Source organism: Asterias amurensis, chromosome 10 (assembly GCF_032118995.1).
Source record: "Asterias amurensis chromosome 10, ASM3211899v1".
Lineage (NCBI taxonomy): Eukaryota > Metazoa > Echinodermata > Asteroidea > Forcipulatida > Asteriidae > Asterias > Asterias amurensis.
In genome coordinates this window covers 11,921,529-11,947,812 of record NC_092657.1, presented here as the reverse complement: position 1 = coordinate 11,947,812, position 26,284 = coordinate 11,921,529, and the positions used below count along the sequence as shown (strand labels likewise).

At 37.9% G+C, this 26,284-nt stretch overlaps 1 protein-coding gene across 1 annotated transcript in view; it reads left to right on the top strand.

Annotated features, from left to right (window-relative positions):
• The first annotated feature begins 388 nt into the window (after window positions 1–388).
• The window catches only part of LOC139942679 (uncharacterized), a 164,233-nt gene continuing 138,337 nt past the window's right edge, over window positions 389–26,284 (top strand). The window contains exons 1-7 of the mRNA XM_071939494.1: window positions 389–427; window positions 2,587–2,702; window positions 20,741–20,985; window positions 21,649–21,741; window positions 24,136–24,228; window positions 25,020–25,079; window positions 25,505–25,597. Coding sequence (XP_071795595.1) covers window positions 389–427; window positions 2,587–2,702; window positions 20,741–20,985; window positions 21,649–21,741; window positions 24,136–24,228; window positions 25,020–25,079; window positions 25,505–25,597 — 739 coding nt within the window. The remainder of the gene's footprint in view (window positions 428–2,586; window positions 2,703–20,740; window positions 20,986–21,648; window positions 21,742–24,135; window positions 24,229–25,019; window positions 25,080–25,504; window positions 25,598–26,284) is intronic.

Here is a 26,284-nt window from a genome sequence, read left to right as displayed (position 1 = left end):
GAGTTGGTGGATGGATTTGGTTATTTTGTCCATTCCCTTGCTTCATCCGACGAAATCCTACTGCAGGCCCCTGGCCAATAAACCCAAGCCGTTCTACGGGAGGCAGTAGATTGTAACTGCTTCTCGCAGCATCAGCTGGTCGAGATGACTGCGCATTGTGTGCTCACGTAAGTCGATTTTGGGAGTTTCCGAGTGTGGGCAACTCAAAGATGTGAGAATTCAGCAGACGGTCTAGGGCCAGAGAGGACATATGCGAAGCATTGCAGGGGTCTTCCTCGAGCTCGACATCAGATGTTACCGAGCGAAGAGCTCAAACCTCAGAACCAAAAGGCTTTTACAAGTTGGCTATCTAGCTGTGTTGACGGTTGACGTAGCAGTTTTGACCAAAATGGCGTCGGGCGTTCCAACCTTTGGGCCGTCGGCTTGGGTGAGAAATGGGGAGTTTTGGTAAGAATTGGGTGGCTTGAGGGGACTGGGGTTTGGTGAGAAATGGCAGGTTTAGGGTTTCTCTTGCTTTGTCGGCGTGAGAAAGCAGGCTACAGGGTTAGAAGCGAACAATCTAACCTAAATGTAGAGTTTCAGCCCGCGAGTGAGCAGTGGTGCAAATAGGATACTATCAACAGCTCCCCATGGCTTTATACTGAACACGTTTATGCTAACAATTATTTTGAGTAAATACCAATAGTGTCCAGTGCATTTAAATAATGTAAGGCTGATGGGCGCCTTCTGTGCCTGCAAGCAGCTAGTGTACAAACATGTACCAACAACCTTGCCCCCTTTCTACCTCAACCCAGCCTAAAAAGCTAGCTCATATGTTGGTATAACGTAATATCAACATGCGTTGGGCTTTCATGATAATCTTGATTAAATAACCTTATTAAACTTTTGTTCTTTAGGTTTTTGTTGGTTGCTCTTCCTTGGCCTGATGAAATAACGTTGAATGGGAATTTGTTGTGCGTTCTCATTGGCGGGACTGTTACCTTTGATCTATAACCAGCACTAAATGCCGACATTTTTTTTCATGTTGCATTTTGAAGTGATTGTCTGTTCTTTAACCAACTTTAGTTATTTTGATGTAATTAAACCTTTTTTCAAATTTTGTCCTTTAATTTGGAAAAAAAATAACTTTTGTGAATAATGTGTTGTTTTAAGCGTAAAATAAATGATAATAATAAAAAAAATCTGAATGAATTTTGACAGATGATGCCGTTTCAAAAAGATAAAAACTACAAACAAGAATTGCACGGACAATACTTAACTAACCACTTGCTGCTCTTTTTTATACACTACATTAAAAGAAAGCTTAACAAGTTTATAAATCAAAAACAAAGTTTGATTTGGAAAAAAAATAGTTCATCAAATCTTAAATTTCGGGTCAAGTCGGCCAAAAGAGCATCTTCAACGTTTTTGTTCATCTGTTGTGGTTCTCGTTAAATTGCTGAAGTAGCGATGTTGCATCATCAGTTTAGCTGGTCGTTCTGGATCCTTTAAAATGTGACCCGACTTTTGCTTCAGGTTGTCACCGTTTGCCGTTTTATTTTGCTTTTTTAGCAGTTTTTATTTGGCTTGTGCCTTTTTTGGAACCACGGCTCCGGATTTGGCTCAGGCAGCTTGGCCCCGCGGTTGTTTTGCGAAGACTGGTCTTTGACAATTACCAATATTGTCCAGTGTCTGTAAGGCTATCTGATATGGTGATATTTGCAACAAAAAAGTGTTGTTAGATTTAGTCCATCCAGTTGCTATTCCTGGCTAGAGGTTCTGAGATGTTACTGTAAAAATCTTCCGAAAACTTGTATTAATTTTGTTTAAAGACATTGACACCTTTGGTTATTGTCAAAGACCAGTCTTCCCACTTGTTGTATCTTAACATATGCACACAACAAACCTGTGAACATTTGAACTCAACTGGTCGTCGAAGTTGCGAGATAATAATGGAAGAAAAAACGTCATGTCAAACGAAGTTTTGTGCTTTGAGATGCTTGATTTCGGGACCTCAAAATCTAATTCTGAGGTCTCAAAATTAAGTTCAAATATTTTAGTGGAAAATTACTTCTTTCTCGAAAACTACGTTGCTTCAGAGGGAGCCGTTTCTCACAATGTTTCATTCTATCAACAGCAGAACAGCTATCAATTGCTCGTTACCAAGTAAGTTTTTATGCTAACAATTATCCTGAGTAATTACCAATAGTGTCCAGTGCCTTTAAAGTTATCTGGGATGGTGGATTATTTCCAATAAGAAAGGGTTATTGGAGTTTGTTCATTGAGTTGCTACTTTAGTCGTTGACTACCTGTTGACTACATGCATGTGTGAACACAAAAAGTCGTGTACAGGAAGTACAATTCAAGAACATTGTATAAAACTATGTGTTGATCGAGCGCATTGGACCACAACAATGCATTGCCTTGGCCACGAGTTCGATAAACTTGACGCGCCTTTATTAAACTACAAAAGAAAATATATTACCCCAGGCCCCGATGTTGGTGTAACTCACATGGAATATTAATATACCAAGAGAAGCTAGTCTGCGCACGGAGCTCATAAGAAATATCGAACTCTTGACGCTGGGTTTACTTTGATTTACTTAGGACCTAACGACAGGTAGGCGAGATGTCGTCCCGGCAAAGCACACCGGTTCGATCGCCAGTGATCCTACTCCTAGAGGTGTTTCTGTTGTTAGCCTCACCATCGGGTTGCGCATCAGGTACTGTACAATTTTCACCTGTTACTTTCTAATTCTCTCACACAAAATAATATGTGTTTTCTACTTGAGTGAAGTATAAACAGAGTTTTCGTTTATGGGGAGAAAATTGTAGCAAAAGACATTTACACGGTAACAGTGAAGTAGAACAGTCATGAGTAAAACTGAGTGCCTGTTTGTGAAAGGTTTTGATTTCTCGGTGAATGTTGTCACAAAAAACAGTATTTTGATTTTAGTATGGATACTCATTTCCTGATTTGCATGTTTTCCCTAATCCCCTTGTATATATAGTAAATTGTCCAGAACCCAGTGGCCATGATTGTACATAACCCATGTCTATGGTACATATAGTACCCTGCCTTGATTTGTATGGTCTCAGGTTTAGGGTCCAGTAACTTCACTGCATATTCAAAGGGTAAGTTTCAACAACAAAGAGATTTGTGCTGGTGTGATGTGTGTGTGCTAATGGGGTGGGATATAGTGAATGCTAATGGGGGTGGCAATAGGGGGTAGAGCAATTGGGTTTGGTGGGATGTAAACACAGTCCTTCTGAGAATTTGTGCTGGATGCACACACCCTGTTTTTGCTGTGCAGTTGGGTGGTCTTTTGAGGAACACAGTTTCTCAAGTATTTCCTCTGCTTACCAGTTTTCACGCTATTATGCCTTTTTCTTTGGATTGGGAAAAAAATAATGATGCCATATATCAACCGATGCCCTAATTATCTTTATTTGTTAATACGAAGTATGCAAACATGTATTAAAACTTCATGGACATTGAAATGTTCACACCACACACCGATCTTGGATGACTTCAACTGGCCCCATTTGTTTTGAGTTTTTCCTGTTTTCACGGCAAACGAGAAAGTATGGTTTCCCGATGAAGCCATACATGGAAGAAACATCTGCTGTGACTACAAGTGTTCTTTGAGACTCTGTGTATGACTGTATAGCCAGCAGTGGCCTTTATTTTATTCAAAATATGTTTTTATTAATTTTTTAAAATTACCATGGTTACTTGCAAAAAAAATATATCTATATATCTTTATATAAAAAGTGTGAATAATTACTGGCTTCAAAATCTGATTTATATTTATTTTTTTTCTAATTTTTTTCTTAATATTTATAATAAAGCGTTTAAATAAACAGTGATAATTAAATCAACAAGCTGATGTTTAAATTTTAATATAAATAATAGTATTGATACGAGGGTTACAAAATAAAAATCTCCTAAAATATTAGAAAATAATATAAGGCACATGGCTTCTCGGTATTTTTTTTCAAGAATGCTAAGCAAAACATTCAGTCACATGATTTTGATCACCATGAATTGTGAATTGAAATAGCGTTTGATTAAACTTTTTCGGTGGGCAAATATTTTTATATGGCCTCAACATTATGACATATTTTTGTACCTTGTAGAAATGCCAAAAATACCAAACTTTTTGCATTTACAAGTGCAAATGACCATTGGACCCTTACGTGTTTCTAAGTTTTGGTCAAAGAAGAGGAGACTCTTTGCTTGGCAAATAAAACCACACAACTTTTATCTAGGGACTGTTTACATCGCGCACAGAGAGGTAAAAGATTTGCCACGATTTTAGGGACACCTCGAAAACAGGACCTCCTACGATATATCTACTGGAAAACCAACCTAAATTTTGCGGTGTTAGCTTTTTGCAACCTTAATAATTTATCAGCTGTTGCAGGCTTTTAGCCTAATAATTTTGCCAGCTTTGGAAAGGAAGACGGACAGGTTGGAGGATAGACATCTACAATCGTGAGTAATTTCTTTAAATCACTTCATTCATTCATTCAATAATTCTTTCATTTATAAAAACCCCTGTATTTTACATTACAAATCTAGGAAACTTGTGCAAATTTAGAAAGTCATTTTGCAATTTATTATTTGGGAGTTGGTGGATTTTTGGTGGAACAATTATCTCCCTTGTGAAGTGAAGTGTAGTTTCAAAGACATGTGATTATTGTGTATTGAAGTGTATAATGTGTTTTGTAGCCTTAATTATGGCATAAGTTTGGGTAATCAATGTTTCAGATGGCCCGTATGTGAAGTGTGGAGTTGGTGCTAAAAGGTCGTCCGGGAACCGCTAATTCGGATTGATGTTCCAGAACTGCAAAAGACAAGTGTGAGGAGATCCACGCTGGAACTCGTTGTATCAAGAGCGTTGGACTATTACAGTGAACTTAAACTGAACTATTACTGCAAGGCAGTCACAAGAGACAGAGCTAAGTGTAGCGTAGTTTAAAACCTCTGAAATTGGTTTTTAGTATGAGGTGAATCCCCGTGAGTGGAAAGTTCTTAAAGTTAGTGGTGGAGTATACATGTACATAGTTCATTGTAATATTGATTGGAGTGATTTTGGTTTGATTTTTGGTTTGGTTTGGTTTTGAAGTGGAACCGAAGACCTAGAAATACAAATAATAATTCATTGTTGCTTTCTGTTCGGGAAGTGGTTAGGTTTTTTAAACGATTACTGAATCACTATTCCTGCATACGTAGAAGGAAATCTCATTTTATTTTTCGACCAGGTGGAAGTATTGTTTTGAATTGCAATTATTAGTACCGGTCATACTGACCCCGAGCTTGAGACCTAGTTTATATTGGGAGTTTTTGTGTGTAACTATAGAATTGCTTTAGTTAATAAACCAATGGTGTAAAGTGAGAAATTCTCTGTGAGTTTTATTCATTGTATTATGGATCACATAGGATTGTTCTGACAAAATGTTAAAAGGCAATATTTGCTAACGTGGTTGTAGGCCTAAGAATCTAGTTAACTTTTTAAGAATATGTATGTTCCGAAGAGTCTTAAGGTGATAGTGGAATCCCTTCTCATTGTGGGGTAGAAATTTGGGTTGTCATTTTTTGTTTCCGTAAACGTAAGTTTTTGAATTTTGTGGACTTGTCGCTCATACAAACTGGCAACACACGCCCATTCAAACCGCTGCCCTGCCGTATTTATCTTTAGATGTTAAGACTGGGTTGCTGTAAAAGTCAAAGATATTTTTGAAATGTTGGCAGACTTCAAAAAATGGAGTTTGGCAAAACTCCATGTACGAGTAGTACAACAAATACCAAAACTTTTTTTTTTAATTCTTACAGACCAGTTTCTTATCTTTCACGCCTAGAAGCAAAACTTTCCTAAATATGCTACTTTGGGACTTCTGACAATTTTAGCAACCCCCTTTATTTCCCAAGTTGACTTTTCCTCAAAACACCCCTTTTTGAAATAATGGAATCTTCCATTCACCATTAACTGTACTTTTGTCAAATGCGATTCTGGAAAGATTAAGGATCTATAGTTACCATATCCAGCTGAGAGGTAGGTCCAATATTTGGTTTTCACACAGTGAAGCCCTCAACTTTCGGTAATTTTTACTTATGAAAAGTGCTAAATTAGGTGAAATATGGTAATTTTCGACTTTTGACAGTTGCCATGGCAACGAAGGTGTAAAAGCAAAAATTGTGTTTTATTTTTACACTTTGGTTGATGGCCTTCACTTGTGCTAAGTTTAAACGAAATCCATTTTTGAAAGTCTGCAACCACTTCTTTGATTCTTAAATTCCAAGTGGTGTCAGTTTCAGTCTTTTAAAAGTGAAAGTCAAACTGTGTCATTAATTATGAATGAAATTGGAACGAACTTCACTCCGAATTAGTTGAAAGTACCTGTCTTTCACTCTAAAAAGAGCTCTCCGCCATAATGGTTCTTTGCAAAAGTGGTATGGCGGACAAAACGAGTGTTTTTTCTCCAACTCTTTTACATTAAGAGAGTATGTACAACTTTAAAGCGTCTACTGCAAATAAATTTTCAGTAAAAATCTTTCGATATGTATATTCATTCAATAGTCTCGCGAGAAATTGAACTTCCGGGACCATTGTGGTCCCAACCTAATGGAGTTTTACGTTAGGGAGATTTTGTTCTGTCAATAATTTTAGTTTAACATAAGTTATGACTCTAAAAAGTGAATATGTTCTTGGGAATGTAAAAATAGGGTAATTAAAAACAGAAAAGTAAAATCAGTTCAACAAATTAACGAAGAAAACTAAAGAAAAAAACTTGACCTCCAGTTTCCGGTTTACTCTAAACAATTAAGAATATTACCCAATTGACGTTCCCATTATCGCTGAACCTATGTGATGATCGCACCAATTGGACGTGATTCACAAACGGGGTTTATTAGAAAAACCATCCAGGTCGATGTCGAACAGCGATCCTCGTCCCGATAAATGTATAATTTTTACGTTGATTTAAACAAAACAATTATTATGTACACGAATTAAAATAATAATTATACAAAAAGTACATTAGAAATAATAATCTTTAAGAATTTTTTAACAAATAACAATTTCAATACAATTTGGTTTTGTACAAAAATGTACTTTTTTCGAATTAAGTTCTCGTTTTCGCTACGTGCGAGACTTGCACAGTCTATTGGCAAAATACATCCCTGTGTATTTTTTATCAGTAGGGCTACTGCAGCCGATTTCACGAAACGCTAGAATTAATCTCGAGTTAGGACAGGTAACTCATCCTATAAACTTAGGATGGGTTCAATTTGTCCTACGTATAAGGATACGAAACTTAACCCGGCTTTATCCTAAGTTAGGATGAGTTTGGTGAGATCGGCGGCTGTATCCCGACCGACGGGGAATCATTTGGGCGTTACCCAGACACACCGGGCTCGCAGCACACTGTGGTTCGGTCTCTCGGACTCTGAATAAAAGCCCAGACCGGCCCTGCGGCGCATGGTCTTTTATTCGTCTAGGTCCAACCATAGAGAAAGAACCTCTATGGTCAGAACGGGTCATTCCATTCCAAGACTCAGTCCTTCATAGCCTTGGTAATCCAAGGTATTTTGTTAAAGGATTATTACCGAATTGGTTTGCCAACAAAACTCGTCTAATGAAGACACTGAATACGTTTGGCAATTGCTCAAAATATCTGTTAGCATAACACTTACTTGTTAGCGATCAATTGGAGAGATGTTGATAGTTTAAAACATTGTGAGAGACTGCTCCCTCTGAAGTAACGTCGTTTTCGAGAAAGAAGTTGTTTCTCCCAAAAATATTTGAATTTGATTTGGAGACCTCAAAATTTGAGGTCTCGAATTCAAGCATCTGCTAGCCGACAACGTCGTGTGACCGGGTGTTTTGTCTTCCATTATTATCTCACAACTTCGACGGACGACGAATTGAGTTAAAATACAAAAAGTGTTGTTATTCTGTGCATACGTTGAGATACACCAAGTGAGAAGACTGGTCTATGACAATTACCAAAGATATTCAGTGTCTTTTAATATCAAATATTTACATAAAACTTACACGGTCTAATGATGCTGAAAAAGAAAAACATCCCTTGAAATAGTTATGTCCGAAACGTCACATTTGATGAGAAATAAACAAACTAATGTCGCGTTTGGAGGTTATCGTTCAGTGAGCGTTTTATTCATTTTTGTTTTGAATCGATGTAATGAAAAATGTGTAATCGGTTTTTCACTATTTTCTCGTGACCAGATGACCGATCGATCTCAAACTTCTATTTTGTCAGTTTATGCACATGGTGGATTGTATAAAGTGATTACACTGCCAGACAATGTTTTGTTAGCAAAACCCAATACTGTAATGTTCCTTTAGTGTTTTTGTGGTAAGAGTTCAATAAGTTTACAAACGTTACCAACAATATTTGAGTTAGATTTGCGTGCAAATGGCGAGGCCTAAATTTATGAAAAATGCCTGCGACTGCCTCGGCGAATAAATGAATATATATTACTTACAACTGTAACCAATGAGCAGGTTCATGCCTGTAGATGGCAAACACCACCAAGCCAAGTCCAAACTTGCTACACTGGCCAAAGAAAATAGCAGTGAAGAAAATTGTCTTCGTGAAGTGTTAGAGAACCTTCTCTGACAAGAGGTGACGGTAAAGTGAAAGGAAACAAAAACGTGCGTCTTCTGCGCACAAATAAACTATATATTCTTAAAGTGAATTTACTACAGTCTAACAAATAACCCAGAACCATCTTTGGCATGAGACAATCCTTAAGTTTTAAATAAGCACACCATATTACTTTAGCCGAAACAAAACCGCCATCCCGTTTGTCGCGCATCTATTTGAATATTTTTTTTGGAGGGAACATGCGTTTAAATTCAAGATTGGTTTGTGGCCGGTTCCAACGTATTGCTCTATGAGTGGTTGAAATAAAATATATACGCGGCATGAAGGAGAAATTGAATGATACTCAACACAACAACACACAATAAATTGTTTCATATTATTATTAAACATTTACATAGCGCCGCTCCAAAGGATTGAACCGCGTTACAACAAACTTAAAATCAAAAGGCACTAACAGTGAATAAAAATACATTTCACACTAGCAAAAAATTCAACAACAAAAACAGTATGAAAAGATATATATAAAAAACAAACTTAAGTTTAACAATTCTATAAGACAGGAATTGTTCAAAGATAACTAAAGGAACATTACAGAATTGGTGAGAAGAAAAATCGTGAAGATCCCAGATTTACGTCAAACTAAACGGTCTGATGATAAAGAAAACATCCTTCGAATATTTCTGTCTGAAATGTAATATTTGATGAGAAAACAATCAATCAATCAATCAATCAGTCAATCAATCAATCAATCCAGACATAAAGCCACAGTGCGTTTAGTTGTTTCCAGATTGTTCTTTATTCGCCCACGAAAAGGGGTATGTTTCCCGCCAAATTTAACAGTAAAGATTATCTTTGTGAATTCTGCCTTGACTCAAACTGCCGCGCTGACACGAACGCGTGCGCTTATCAGTCGTCTAATATAACCAGTTTTTTGTTTGCAAAAACGTAGTACACTGTTTTTATTCGTTCATATATATATATAGAGTAGTCCCAGCCGAGTTTTCACCATACGCCCAGGTAGTTAAAAGCAGGACAGTTCTTTTTAGAACTGAGAAGTCTCCCGAAAATATGAAAATCCACTCCGCGTTAGTAGAATATAAGCAAGACAAGTCCTCAAAAGAACAAACTCTAGTTTATTGTAAAATTGTGGCAATTTTTTTTTTCTACAAAGAGTAGGCCCTACCCAAACCCTACCGGATGATCAAAAAAAAACTTTACACATTATCAGTTTTTCTTTACCGAAAGTTGAGGGCTTCACTGTGTGAAAACCAAATATTGGACATACCTCTCAGCTGGAAATGGTAACTATAGATCATTAATCTTTCCAAAAACGCATTTGACAAAAGTACAGTTAGTTGTGAATGAAAGATTCCATTATTTCAAAAAGGGGTGTTTTGAGGAAAAGTCAACTTGGGAAATATAGGGGGTTGCTAAAATTGTCAGAAGTCCCAAAGTAGCATATTTAGGAAGGTTTTGCTTCTAGGCGTGAAAGATAAGATACTGGTCTGTAAGAATTAAAAAAAAAAAAATTGGTATCTGTTGTACTGGGGAGCAGTGCGGCCACAAACTTCGTGCTTTTTTGGGGAAAAAACGTGTTTATTTTCAAATTGTATAACAGCAAAAATATGATTTTCTTTTTAAAGGATCTTGTTTACTCTTTGCACATGTTATTTCTTTCAACCAAAGTGTAAAAAGAAAGCATAGTTTTTGCATCCACACTTAAAAAAAAATAATAAGAAAAATGCAATTTTTCACCTAATTTAGCTATTTTCGTATGTAAAAACTACCCAAAGTTGAAAGCTACACTGTGTAAATACCAAATTATATGACCTGCCTCTCAACTGAATATGGTAAATATAAGTCCTTGGTCTTTCCAAAAATGCCCCAGACACAGGTACAGATACTTGTGAATGGAACAATCCATTATTTCAAAAAGGGATGTTTTGATCAAAGGTCGATTTGGAAAATAAAGGGGGTTGCTAAGTTTGTCAGAAGTCCGAAAGTAGCATTTTATTTTAGGAAGGTTTTGTTACCAGGCTTGAAAGATAAGATACTGGTCTGTAGGAATTTCAAAAAAAAAATTTGGTATTTGTTGAACTGGGGAGCAGTGTTGCCAGAGCTTCATGCTTTTCGGCAATTGTATAGAGTTAAAGTTATAACATAATGCTCTTTTTATTACTTTTTACATGCTTAACAATGATTGAAGACTGACAACATAATATAATAAAGCATTTTATGGCAACCTAACTCTCAGTTGTATAAACATGCACCACATAATTTAAAAAGAAAGTTTTTGTATTTTTTGAACTGTGGAGCAGTGTTGGCAGAAACTTCATGCTTTTTTTGAAAAAAAAAATGTATTTTGCAAATTTCATAATCATATGACAAAAATAATGCTCTTTAATTAACAATGATGTTGAATGAAAAAACAGGCACACAATATAGCAAAGCAATTTACAAGTAGAGTGTCATGGCCGAGTGGTTAAGAGCATCGAATTCAAGTTCTGGTGCTAATTCACCGGAGTGTGGGTTCGAATCCCGGTCGTGACACTTGTGTCCTTGAGCAAGAAACTTTACTATAATTGCTTCTCTTCACCCAGGGGTATAAATGGGTACCTGCGAGGGTAGAGGTTCATATTGTGAATGAAAAGCTTTCGGAGCGCCACGGCAGCTCGGGGCTGTATACTCCCTAATGGGAGCTGAGAAAGATTAAACGGATGTTTATTGGCCCAATGACCAGGGGACTAATGCAAAGCGCATTGATACAGTTTAATGTGAAATGCGCTGTATAAGAACTTGTTATTATTATTATAAATATAACTTTCAATTGTATAAACATGCGTCACAAAGACATTCTGTTGTATGTTTGTGGTCATTTACCTGTGGCTATAACAGCTACAATCATCAACAAAATATTCAATTTTCTTGACAAATGGACGTTCACAGCTCTTCGTTTGAACTATAAAAAATGTCTTACATGTCCTTTACGCGGCGCACAGGCATCACATAATCAGTGACTTTACAATTAATAGTTACGAAAATCAATTAATTTCCAAGTTCCTTAAAGACACTAGACACTATTGGTAACTGTCAAAGACAATTGTTCTCACTTTGTGTATCTCAACCTATGCATAATATCAAATTCGTGGAAAATTACTTCTTTTCGAAAACATTGAGTGAGCCGTTTCTCACGATGTTTTATACCTTTAACCTCTCCCCATTAATCGTTACCAAGTAAGGTTTTGTGCAATAATTATTTTGAGTAATAACCAATAGTGTCCACTGCCTTTAATGGAACATAGCCGGATAACACTATACCAGCCGAATTAGCTGGGGTGAGTCTTCGAACTGTACACTGTATACAATTGAGAGTTATATTTTTATTTTAAGTTGCTTTGCTTTATTTTATCCTGTTTTTTTTTTTTCAATCAACATCATAATTCTCTGAAGGAAACTGAAGACACTACAAACCTTCCTACTACTAATTATGTGCAATGTGAATTTAAAAAGGGACCTTCAACAAAGGAGACGCTGTTCACAGCGCTTTGTAATGCATTGTCAACAAAGTTTGATATGCTTGGGGACTGAGGGGGGTATAAAATCCAAAACTTAGGTCATTTAAAGTACTCTTGGTCAATGTTGGGTAGTCCAAAAGGTTACAGGGTGCTAACGAAAGGTACCGGATTGATGGGAAACTTAAAAATAAAATATAAAAAAAGTGTTATTTTATTAATGGTATTATTTTAATCTGAAGAAAACAACTTCAAATGCATTTTTTTTTTTTTTTTGGCGGCTGTACTGTTACAACAGGATATAATTGTATTTTTCTCAACAGTTTTTCTCAAAATGGAAGGATCAATGTTGGCCCAAAATATAACTGAAAGGAAAACACTCTGAGACCCCTGGCAAATTGTCATTTAAAGGGCCAAAAATAGGGTAATAATGCTGATTTTGTAATTTTCTAAAGACATACGCTAATGTCGTTCTAAAAATAGCATAAGGGTAAAGCAATAATTGTTTGTCTCAAGTAAAACAAAGGACGACTCGTTGTATTGATGTGAAAGGTTTTATATAAAATAAAAAAAATGCGCATTGGCTGGGTGGAGCTGCAATATGCTAAAATACAGTTTTTAGACACAAAATCGGCAAAAGATTTCCAAAACACAAAATGAGCTGTTACCATGGCAACGGGCTATGTGGTGATTTAAACAAAAATGTAATGCACCTCAAAACCCTTCCACCCGTAAGGTATTGAAAGAAAAAAAAAAAAAAAAAAAATGATATTTACCTATTAATAATGTATAATTTTTGCATTTTTTTCCCCTGCAAAAGTGCTAACTTTCCGGCAAAACTGTGTTCGCGCACTTAAAATACCAAAACATTTTATTGCATTTTTATGTAGGTCGGTACCTTATCTTCCAACGATAAAAGTGTCATAATCCACAAAGTGCCACTTTCGGACTTATGGCCCAATTCAATACCCCTATTTTTCGCTATAATAAAATATGACAAAAACACCCCTATTTGAAATAGTGGTTCGATCCAAAGTTGATCGCACGCTTAATTTTTAAGAGTATTTTCTGAAAGAGTAAACATGGTTGTGCAATATGTGTGAAACGTTTTCCCCTTTACACGTACCAGTACTTTCAATTCACCTATATTTCAACACTTAAAAAAGGTAAAAACTTGGAAAATTTTCTGAAAATCTTATTTTGGCCGTAACCATGGCAACCAATGTCTGATATAACTTCTTTTCGATTGTTGTGTTTTGTGTACCCATACCTGCTCGTACATGGAAGTATTTAGACGACATAGGCACTCATTTAGCAAATCTAAAAGTTGATCACAACTGTGTGGATTCCTATGTCAGCCAATATGAAAGTACTGTCAGTGACATCTTGGATAAATTCGTACCTTGGAAAACGAGATCAGTCAAGGTCCGAACTGAAGTCTCCTGGTTCAATTATGATATTCGTACATTCAGCCCATTACGTATGTTTAGTTAAAAAAAAAATACTTTGGGCGCCACAAAAGTACTTTCTTCAGAATTAATTGTTGCTATAAGTACATTCGGCACTAATTGAATTGTCTTTTCTTCCTTCATAATTTTTTTCAGATTGTGCCATAACTTGTGGTCCCGACGAGTATCTTGATACCGTGACCTGCGAGTGCTATGGTAAAAAAACACTTTATTTACCAATTTAAATTCAATGCAGTTTTCCCTGTGACTTAAATTTTTCGAGACAAATAAAACTCTTGTAATGAAAATACTTTTGAAACCATTTGGGTATTGTAATATCAAAGAGAATTTTTTTTTTTTTTTTTAGTTTTTTTTGTTTGTTTGTTTGTTTGTTTGTTTGTTTGTTAGTTTGTTTGTTTGTTTGTTTGTTTGTTTGTTTGTTTGGTTGGTTGGTTGGTTGGTTGGTTGGTTGTTTGTTTGTTTGTTTGTTTGTTTTGGTTGGTTGGTTGGTTGGTTATGAGGCATCCTTGGCTACATAATAATTTGACAAAAGTTATTCCAAACTTTATTACCTTCTTCTTCATGATACGAGTCCATCTAAAGATTTGGCACTATAAGGTCAAAGAAATTATGATAAAGTGTCTTTTTCATGACCCCGGCCGTGCAGCTGCCAAGACTCGAACCCACTCTGGCAAAACCATTACTTAAGTCTGGTGCATGAGACAGCATGGCTAATTATAAAATGTGTTAACAATGCAACACAAGCCAAAAATAACTATTTAGACTATATGAGAAAGTTCCCTGCTGACAAAATGGAAAATACAAGAAATTGCAAAGATGTGTGGCTTGTAATCTTGATGTAAATTTCACGACAGGTGTGACAACCACTGATATGACAACCACTGATATGACAACCACTGATGTAACTCAAACAATGCCTCCAGGTAAGAGTGGTTTTAAACTACACATGTTTACAATTTATTGCAACAGGTCATGAATCTAGGCAAGGCTCACATTGAATGAAGTAGTTCCTCCTTTTTCAGACAAATTTTTCTCATCTGGTACATGTGTATTACTTTACTCTTTTCTTATGTTTTTGTTTTGTTAGAGAGGGTGTTCATGTGTAAAAAAAAAATTGAATATTCGTTGTCACATTACATGAAAGCTCCTTAATTTTTTTTTAGTAGTGCATTTAAAAGCACCCAGAACAGTTATGAGGCATCCTTCGTTACATAATTATTTGACAAAGTTATTCCAAATTTGATTTTAATCTATTCATTCACATAGCAATCCTTCTCCATGGTAACAAAATGGCTCGCAAAAAATATTATAAAGGGTCTTTTAATTATTTAGAGGTGATTTAGTGCAGTTTGCTGCCACTGCCACAAACGTTTGGGTAAGCACCTTCTCTTTTAATATAAGAGTCCAGCCAAATCTCAACTCAGCCTTTGTGTTCTAAACACACCGTCCATCTGTAACAAGTATGACGATTTTGCTGATTTTGTTCTGCAAAAAGATCTGGACCTTGTTGCCGTTTCAGTAAAAAAACACACTTTATTTACCAATTTAAATTCAATGCAGTTTTCCATGTGACTTATTTTTTCGAGACAAATGAAACTCTTGTAATGAAAATACTTTAAAAACCATTTACGTCTTGTAATGTCATAGAGAAGGGGTTTGTTTTTTGTTTGTCTGTTTGTCTGTCTGTCTGTCTGTCTGTTTGTCTGTCCGTCCGTCCGTCCGTCCGTCCGTCCAACCGTCCGTCCGTCTGTCTGTTTGTCTGTTTGTCTGTTTGTCTGTTTGTTTTGTTTGTTTTGTTTGTTTTGTTTGTTTTGTTTGTTTTGTTTTGTTTTGTTTTGTTTTGTTTTGTTTTGTTTTGTTTTGTTCGTTCGTTCGTTCGTTCGTTCGTTCGTTCGTTCGTTCGTTCGTTCGTTCGTTCGTTCGTTCGTTCGTTCGTTCGTTCGTTCGTTCGTTCGTTCGTTCGTTCGTTCGTTCGTTCGTTCGTTCGTTCGTTCGTTCGTTCGTTCGTTCGTTCGTTCGTTCGTTCGTTCGTTCGTTCGTTCGTTCGTTCGTTCGTTCGTTCGTTCGTTCGTTCGTTCGTTCGTTCGTTCGTTCGTTCGTTCGTTCGTTCGTTCGTTCGTTCGTTCGTTCGTTCGTTCGTTCGTTCGTTCGTTCGTTCGTTCGTTCGTTCGTTCGTTCGTTCGTTCGTTCGTTCGTTCGTTCGTTCGTTCGTTCGTTCGTTCGTTCGTTCGTTCGTTCGTTCGTTCGTTCGTTCGTTCGTTCGTTCGTTCGTTCGTTCGTTCGTTCGTTCGTTCGTTCGTTCGTTCGTTCGTTCGTTCGTTCGTTCGTTCGTTCGTTCGTTCGTTCGTTCGTTCGTTCGTTCGTTCGTTCGTTCGTTCGTTCGTTCGTTCGTTCGTTCGTTCGTTCGTTCGTTCGTTCGTTCGTTCGTTCGTTCGTTCGTTCGTTCGTTCGTTCGTTCGTTCGTTCGTTCGTTCGTTCGTTCGTTCGTTCGTTCGTTCGTTCGTTCGTTCGTTCGTTCGTTCGTTCGTTCGTTCGTTCGTTCGTTCGTTCGTTCGTTCGTTCGTTCGTTCGTTCGTTCGTGTCGTTCGTTCGTTCGTTCGTTCGTTCGTTCGTTCGTTCGTAAAAAAACACTTTATTTACCAATTTAAATTCAATGCAGTTTTCCCTGCGACTTAAATTTTTCGAGACAAATAAAACTCTTGTAATGAAAATACTTTTGAAACCATTTGGGTATTGTAATATCAAAGAGAATTTTTTTTTTTTTTTTTAGTTTTTTTTTTTTGTTTGTTTGTTTGTTTGTTTGTTTGTTTGTTAGTTTGTTTGTTTGTTTGTTTGTTTGTTTGTTTGTTTGTTTGTTTGTTTGTTTGGTTGGTTGGTTGGTTGGTTGGTTGGTTGGTTGGTTGTTTGTTTGTTTGTTTGTTTGTTTGTTTGTTTGTTTTGGTTGGTTGGTTGGTTGGTTATGAGGCATCCTTGGCTACATAATAATTTGACAAAAGTTATTCCAAAATTTATTACCTTCTTCTTCATGATACGAGTCCATCTAAAGATTTGGCACTATAAGGTCAAAGAAATTATGATAAAGTGTCTTTTTCATGACCCCGGCCGTGCAGCTGCCAAGACTCGAACCCACTCTGGCAAAACCATTACTTAAGTCTGGTGCATGAGACAGCATGGCTAATTATAAAATGTGTTAACAATGCAACACAAGCCAAAAATAACTATTTAGACTATATGAGAAAGTTCCCTGCTGACAAAATGGAAAATACAAGAAATTGCAAAGATGTGTGGCTTGTAATCTTGATGTAAATTTCACGACAGGTGTGACAACCACTAATATGACAACCCCTGATGTGACAACCACTGATATGACAACCACTGATATGACAACCACTGATATGACAACCACTGATATGACAACCACTGATGTAACTCAAACAATGCCTCCAGGTAAGAGTGGTTTTAAACTACACATGTTTACAATTTATTGCAACAGGTCATGAATCTAGGCAAGGCTCACATTGAATGAAGTAGTTCCTCCTTTTGCAGACAAATTTTTCTCATCTGGTACATGTGTATTACTTTACTCTTTTCTTATGTTTTTGTTTTGTTAGAGAGGGTGTTCATGTGTAAAAAAAAAATTGAATATTCGTTGTCACATTACATGAAAGCTCCTTAATTTTTTTTTTTTTAGTAGTGCATTTAAAAGCACCCAGAACAGTTATGAGGCATCCTTCGTTACATAATTATTTGACAAAGTTATTCCAAATTTGATTTTAATCTATTCATTCACATAGCAATCCTTCTCCATGGTAACAAAATGGCTCGCAAAAAATATTATAAAGGGTCTTTTAATTATTTAGAGGTGATTTAGTGCAGTTTGCTGCCACTGCCACAAACGTTTGGGTAAGCACCTTCTCTTTTAATATAAGAGTCCAGCCAAATCTCAACTCAGCCTTTGTGTTCTAAACACACCGTCCATCTGTAACAAGTATGACGATTTTGCTGATTTTGTTCTGCAAAAAGATCTGGACCTTGTTGCCGTTTCAGTAAAAAAACACACTTTATTTACCAATTTAAATTCAATGCAGTTTTCCATGTGACTTATTTTTTCGAGACAAATGAAACTCTTGTAATGAAAATACTTTAAAAACCATTTACGTCTTGTAATGTCATAGAGAAGGGGTTTGTTTTTTGTTTGTCTGTTTGTCTGTCTGTCTGTCTGTCTGTTTGTCTGTCCGTCCGTCCGTCCGTCCGTCCGTCCGTCCAACCGTCCGTCCGTCTGTCTGTTTGTCTGTTTGTCTGTTTGTCTGTTTGTTTTGTTTGTTTTGTTTGTTTTGTTTGTTTTGTTTGTTTTGTTTTGTTTTGTTTTGTTTTGTTTTGTTTTGTTTTGTTTTGTTCGTTCGTTCGTTCGTTCGTTCGTTCGTTCGTTCGTTCGTTCGTTCGTTCGTTCGTTCGTTCGTTCGTTCGTTCGTTCGTTCGTTCGTTCGTTCGTTCGTTCGTTCGTTCGTTCGTTCGTTCGTTCGTTCGTTCGTTCGTTCGTTCGTTCGTTCGTTCGTTCGTTCGTTCGTTCGTTCGTTCGTTCGTTCGTTCGTTCGTTCGTTCGTTCGTTCGTTCGTTCGTTCGTTCGTTCGTTCGTTCGTTCGTTCGTTCGTTCGTTCGTTCGTTCGTTCGTTCGTTCGTTCGTTCGTTCGTTCGTTCGTTCGTTCGTTCGTTCGTTCGTTCGTTCGTTCGTTCGTTCGTTCGTTCGTTCGTTCGTTCGTTCGTTCGTTCGTTCGTTCGTTCGTTCGTTCGTTCGTTCGTTCGTTCGTTCGTTCGTTCGTTTTGTTTTGTTTTGTTTTGTTTGTTTTGTTTGTTTGTTTAGATAGATGATATTTCCATCAAGGGAACTCAGCAAACTCCCACAAGGGGATATAAACACCAAGCTGGCATAGCTTATCTCTCTTATATAAACATTGGTTAAATGTCTATGAGACAGCTTGACCATGGCTAATTATAAAATGTGTTCACAATGCAACACAAGCCAAAATAACTATTTAGACTATATGAGAAAGTTTCCTGCTGACAAAATGGAAAATACAAGGAATTTGCCAAAGATGTGTGGCTTGTAATATTGATGTTTATTTCACGACAGGTGTGACAACCACTGATGTGCCAACCACTGATGTGCCAACCACTGATGTGCCAACCACCGATGTGCCAACCACCGATGCGCCAACCACCGATGTGCCAACCACCGATGTGCCAACCACCGAAGTGCCAACCACCGATGTGCCAACCCCTGATGTGACAACCACCGAAGTGACAACCACTGATGTGCCAACCACTGATGTGCCAACCACCGATGTGCCAACCACCGATGTGCCAACCACCGAAGTGCCAACCACCGATGTGCCAACCCCTGATGTGACAACCACCGAAGTGACAACCACTGATGTGCCAACCACTGATGTGCCAACCACCGATGTGCCAACCACAGAATGTGCCAACCACTGATGTGCCAACCACTTTTTCAGACAATCTTTTCTCATCTGGTACATGTATATTACTTTACTATTTTCTTGTGTTTTTTGGTTTGTTAGAGAGGGTGTTTATGTGTAAAAAACAAATTGAAAAACAAAAAAACAATTAATATTCGTTGTCACATAACATAAAAGCTCCTTAAAAACAATTTAGTAGTGGCATTTAAAAGCACTCCAGAACACTTATACTGAAAGAGTAGGGTTAAACCCTGGTATTTGTTGTTAACACATGGATGCACTCTAGTTCTTTCTCTGGCTTGCGAGCTGAGTGATGAAGTACAGTTATGAGGCATCCTTTGTTACATAAGTATTTCCAAATTTGATTTTAATCTTGTCATTCACATAGCAATCCTATAAGAGTCCAGCCAAATCTCAACTCAGCCTTTGTGTTCTAAACACACAGTCCATCTGTAACAAGTATGACGATTTGCTGATTTTGTTCTGCAAAAAGATCTGGACCTTGTTGCCGTTTCAGAAACGTGGCTGAGACCAGACGACAATTTAACATGTCGTCAGTGGTACCCCTGCTGGCTACTACTTTCATCACATCCCAAGACCTCACAAGACCGGTGGAGGAGTTGCAATACTTTACAGATCTACTTTATCTGTCTCTGTGAAAAGTAATGACGTCCAGTACACAACTTTTGAATCTCTTCATGTCGAAGTTTCCGTTAACTTTAAATCTGTCGCCTTGTCTTCCTTCATCCATCTGAAATCATCATCACCGGTGACTTTAACATTCATGTTGATGACATCCACAACACCAATGCAAACCAGTTTAAGCATCTACTTCAGGCTTTTGGTCTTACCCAGCATATCAAGGAGCCGACTCATCATCTCAGTCATTGCCTGGACCTTGTTATAACTCGTGACATCATCCCACCTATTGCCTCAAACTTTGTTATTCTACCTGGATTATCAGACCATTTTGCAGTCATGTGTAACTTGAGTCTGTGCAAGCCCAAAGTCCCAACCATTACTATAAAGAGCCGACAATGGAAACATGTGAACTCTCCTGAAGTGTTCCGCGACATAGGCACTCATTTAGCAAAGCTAGAAGTTGATCACGACTGCTTGGATTCCTATGTCAGCCAATATGAGAGTACAGTCAGTGACATCTTGGATAAATTCGTACCTTGGAAAACGAGATCAGTCAAGGTCTGAACTGAAGTCTCCTGGTTCAATGATGATATTCGTACATTCAGCCCATTCCGTATGTTTAGTAAAAAAATATTAATAATACTTTTGGCGCCACAAAAGTACTTTCTTCAGAATTAATTGTTGCTATAAATATATTCGGCACTAATTGTCTTTTCTTCCTTCATAATTTTATTCAGATGGTGCCATATTTTATGGTCCCGACGAGGATCTTGATACAGTGACCTGCGAGTGCTCTGGTAAAAAAAAAACTTTATTTACCAATTTAAGTTCAATGCAGTTTTCCCTGTGACTTAAATTTTTCGAGACAAATGAAACTCTTGTAATAAAAATACTTTTAAAACCATTTAGGTCTTGTTATGTCATAGAGAAGGGGTTTGTTTTTTTGTTTAGTTTTTGTTTGTTTGTTTGTTTGTTTGCCTGCCTGCCTGCCTGCCTGCCTGCTGCTGCCTGGCTGCCTGCTGACCAGCCCGCTCCGCCCGCCCGCCCTCGCCCCGCCCGCCCCGCCCGCCCGCCGCCCGCCCCGCACCGCTCCGCCCGCCCGCCCGCCCGCCGCCCCCGCCCGCCCGCCGCCAGCCCGCCCGCCCGCCCCGCCCGCCCGCCACGCCAGCCCCGCTCCACCGCCCGCTCCGCCCGCCCGCCCGCCCGCCCGCCCCGCCCGCCCGCCCCGCCCGCCCGCCCGCCCCGCCCGCACCGCCGCCCGCCCGCCCGCCCGCCCGCCCGCCGCCCGCCCGCCCGCCCGCCCGCCCGCCGCCGCTCGCCCGCCCGCCGCCCGCCGCCCGCCGACCGCCCGCCGCACCGCCCGCCCGCCCGCCCGCCCGCCCGCCCGCCGCACCGCCGCCCGCCCGCCCGCCCGCCCGCCCCGCCCGCCCCCGCCCGCCCGCCCGCCCGCCCCCGCCCGCCCTCCCGCCCGCCCGCCCGCCCCCGCCCCTGCCTGCCTGCCCTCCCCCCTGCCTGCCTGCCTGCCTGCCTGCCTGTTTTTGTTTGTTTGTTTTGTTTTTTGTTTTGTTTTTGTTTTGTTTTTTGTTTGTTTGTTAGTTGTTTTGTTTTCGTTTGTTTGTTTAGATGATCTTTCCATTAAGGGAACTCAGCAAACTCTCACAAGGGGATATAAACACCAAGCTGGCAACAGCTTATCTCTGTTATACAAACATTGGTTAAATGTCTATGATTATGAATTGTACAGATTAAGAAATTGTGATTAAGTAACGGCAATATTTATTCTAGTCATTTTGAAATCAGCAGTTAGCTGGGAAAACTCGAACCCACAACCTTGTTATTGCAAGACCTGTAGTCAAACCACTTGACCACGTTAACTTATAAGATTTGTTTTATATATAATCTAATCCTGTACATGTTCCTTATCTTTATATGCAGTTTGTCCATTCACCTGTCAAAATAATGGAGTGCCTGACACTGTCAATTGTTTGTGTTCATGTACAGACAACTGGACGGGACAGGCCTGCGGCGGTAAGAACCATTGTGCATTTAACATTTACCATATTAATTGTTGGCTGCTGTATTTTGTCAAGCGATGCTACTAAGTGATATGCCTGATCCATTTGTGTTGATAAATTTATTGTTTATTGATTGGTTTATTTCCTTCATAAGCTTCATAGCCTTAAAGACACTGGACACCTTTGGTAACTTTAAAGACCAGTCTTCTCACTTGGTGTATCTCATACATATGCACAAAATAACAAACCTGTAAAAATTTGAACTCAATTGGTGTTGCGAGATAATAATGGAAGAAAAAACACCCTTGGCACACAAAGTTGTGTACTTTCAGATGCTTGATTTCGTGACGTAAAATAGATCTAATTCTGAGGTCAAATTTGTGGAAAATTACTTCTTTCTCCAAACCTACGTTACTTCAGAGGGAGCTGTTTCTCACAATGTTTTATACTGTCAACAGCTCTCCATTGCTTGTTATCAAGTAAGTTTTTATTCTAACGGTGATTTTGAGTAATAGTGTCCATTGCCTTTAAGGAGGCAGAATTGAGTTTTATTTTACACGGCAATGCCGACCAGGTGTATTGCTGCTGAATGCAGAAAAACACTTTTTTGAAACGTACCAACTCACGACTTGGACGTAAATGTACTTTGCACGTGTGCTTACTACGCATTGCAGGCAAAGTCTGCCTCGATTGACGCCACAAAAGGGGTAGGCGGAGTCAGCCCCCCAAACAACTTTATATATTTTTTAAACATACAAATCGTGACAAACAATTACTAAAAAAATAGTTTTATTGTTCGTAAGCATATACTCTTATGTTTGAAAGAAAAACAATTCTGTTTCCAGGTGACTTTAAATAGTGGAAACATTGATTGATGCAATGTATCAGTGTGACTGCGATGGAAACTGGGCAGGAACAACTTGTACAGGCTTGATGTTTTCAGTTCGCTTGAGCAGAACATTTTGCAAAAAGAAATTTGCTTAAACGGCAAAGTGAAATGTCCTCACTGTCTTCTTTTAAAAAAGCATCTCCCTATAGGCCTACAGGTTACAACACTAAAGTCACATTGTGTAATGTATTTCTTTTGTGGCATAGGCCATGTGATAGACTGCACCTTCATGATTTTAGTCAATTTAATGATGGCTCGTTTTTGGTGGTGTTGGTACACTTGTGTTTGTCTGTCCTTGTTGTCCCCTGTCTTTGTCTTTGTGAGTCTTACATGCGGTGTTAGTCTCTCAATTGGTTAGGGTACAAAAGCCAACGCTTCACCCAATCCTAATTTTTGCCCTTCTGACTTGTTAATAAAGTTTGCTACTGTTTATAACTGTCACTGTTAGGCCTAATATTATAAAAACACCAATTATGTAATTTTGTCGTGTTAGGGCAATACCCAAATAAAAGTTTTGTTGAACTGAGTTGATTTAATTGAATCTGAGCACATATCAATGAAAGAACAAATCAAAACATATATTTTATGATGATTGGTAGAAAAGGGGAACATCACCAGAATCTTCTTCAGTTTGTTTAACTCTTGAAAATATTTGAAAGCTATAACACAGAATGCGATATTTCCAGATGACCATTGTAGTATCTTGCCTGTCAATGCAAGGTGCTTAAATTTAAGATTTGTGTAAGGACAAAATAACCCCAAAATAAAAAGATTCTTTAAATGTTGCCTGTCTCATATCACTTGTAACAAGAGCATGAGAAAGACACAAACTTACTGCTCTAACTAAAAATCATGCTGGGGAGATTTCCTTTCCTTCATAGCTCTGGAATGATCTGCCACAACATCTTAGAAACTACATCTCCATTTATTAGTTCAGAAACAACTTATAAAAAACAACCATCAAGTTTCTTTTTTCACGTATGCGTTTGGTATTTTTAGGAAAAGGCGCGTTAGCAAATTCCTCGTTATTATTTGCTGGTTTTCCTGTAGGTAGTTCTTTGTGTGTTCTACAGGAAATAATAAAGTTCGGCAGACATATGTTACTATTTTACTTCACCATTTTGTAATCTTGCAGATTGTTCACTCACAAGTAGCTCTTGTTCAAATAGTGGAGTACTGGATAGTTCAACATGTCAGTGTGGCTGTACGGGAAGCTGGACAGGAACACTTTGTATAGGTACACTTGATTTGTGTGACATTGTTTTTTACTAATTTTTTTCCAAAAACTACAGTTCCTCAGCAAGTAATGATTTAAGGGAAACTTTATACCATCATAATCTTCAAACTGTTTAAAGTTTAATGTAAATCTGTGGACATTGTGTTTTATGTTACAAAAAGTACCCTGACACTTAACACAAACTTCCTGCTGAAGCTGCACATTTCCAAATATGCATTCGAAATTCTGAAGTTTGGCAGATATTGGTTAATCAGTTTTTTTGTTTCGTTTTCAATGTTCAGAATGTTTAATAAACTGTGAAAATAGTGGAAGATTGACTGCTGCAACATGTGAATGTGCCTGCGATGGAGGCTGGACTGGAACACTTTGTACAGGTAGGTTCACTCACCATGGCAGTGTGGTCCTTTTCAGACCATGTCCAATAATTTACCATAATTTCATAAAGAGTTATAACTTAAGCAGAAACATTTGCTTTACAATGAGGTGCATATGTGGTGCATGTGATTGGTATTTTTTTAGTAACTATATTCATACAAGCAAACATTTAAGATGAAGTCATTAAGAACAAAAAATGTAAGCCCTCAGTTCATTTTTTTTTTAAGGAGATCTTCATATAATATTTAGTTTACTTTGATTGCATTTCAGATGGAATTATTTCTCTGAAGGATTGTTGTATTACTAGAATGAACTTTATATATTTGTGACCTTTCCGGAAAAAAAAATCAAAGACAAAGTTGTGTGTCTTTAAAAAACAGGGTTTTGTTTTCAATATGTTGACTTATTGCATTTTTGGTATCTTTGAGTATTTTAATACCATCGTCTGTGGATCTTGGTTCAAATGCCACCTTGGATCAGAGCCTTTGGGTAGATTGGTCGCTCACAGGTTCGTTAATCAGTGAATGGATGTAACTTACTCAAGAACTCACTGTGGAGGCAGTCCAACTTGTTCTTGATGCTTCTAACATTTTGGTGATAAATGTCTAGATGATTGTTTCTTGGTGAGGGTTGTTGGTTGCAGGATGTGATGTTTGAGCAGAAGGGAATGGAACAAGATTAGTTTCAATATCTCCATATGAGATTATGTTGAATGCTACATATATGAGTTATTATGGTCATAAATACATTCGGCACTAATTGTCTTTTCTTCCTTCATAATTTTATTCAGATTGTGCCATAACTTGTGGTCCCGACGAGTATCTTGATACCGTGACCTGCGAGTGCTCTGGTAAAAAAAAAACACTTTATTAACCGATTTAAATTCAATGCAGTTTTCCCTGTGACTTTAATTTTTCGAGACAAATGAAACTCTTGTAATGAAAATACTTTGAAAACCATTTGGGTCTTGTAATGTCAAAGAGAAGGTTTTTTTTTTTTGGTTTTTTTTTAGATGATCTTTTCATCAAGGGAACTCAGCAAACATTGGTTAAATGTCTATGATTATGAGTTGTACAAAAATAAAATCAAGAAATTGTGATTAAGTAACGGCAATATTTATTTTAGTCATTTTGAAATCAGCAGTTAGATGGGAAAACTCGAACCCACAACCTCGTGATTGCAAGTCCTGTAGTCAAACCACTTGACCACGTTAACTTATTAGATTTGTTTTATATATAATCTAATCCTGTACATGTTCCTTATCTTTATATGCAGTTTGTCCATTCACCTGTCAAAATAATGGAGTGCTTGACACTGTCAATTGTTTGTGTTCATGTACAGACAACTGGACGGGACAGGCCTGCGGCGGTAAGAACCCTTTTGCATTTAACATTTTACATGTTTTGGGATGTGATACGAAAAAGGGCTAACTATTGCTGCCAGTGAATTAGGCCAAGTAAAAAAAATACCAGTTGATCGTCTAAGTTTTTCCAAGAAGAGGTGAATCAGCCAAAGACGAAAATGCTGTGCTTCTGTGATTGGTTTCTTTAATATCTCTTCTTCTTCTCATTAGGCATTGTGATTAGCACAGATTAACTACAATGAAAATAGAAACAAAAATATATGTCACAAGAAATACTCAGTGATTGTACCAATTAATTGGACCTAACCAGAATTACCCCAATAATTATGCAAATAAAGGACTGAATAAAGCAATGTTTACATTGACCCATGTGCCTGAAGGGAATCTATACAAACTTTGACCTATAAACCCTGGGCTATAATTACCACATAAACACAATTAGCAACTGACTGAATCATAGAATATTATGCGTTAACCTGTGTTATATCAACCAACGACAATATGCGTGTATAAATAACAATCCCCAATTACATGTGCGACCAAATTAAACGCAATGACAAAATACAACTATTTTAGGCTTAAAATCAGTACGTAAATATAACACAATCAATCAATCAGCTTTATAATTTTAGTGGCAAGAAAATCAATGCACAAACCGTTTAATAAACCTCGGCGGAAATCCCCAAAACTTT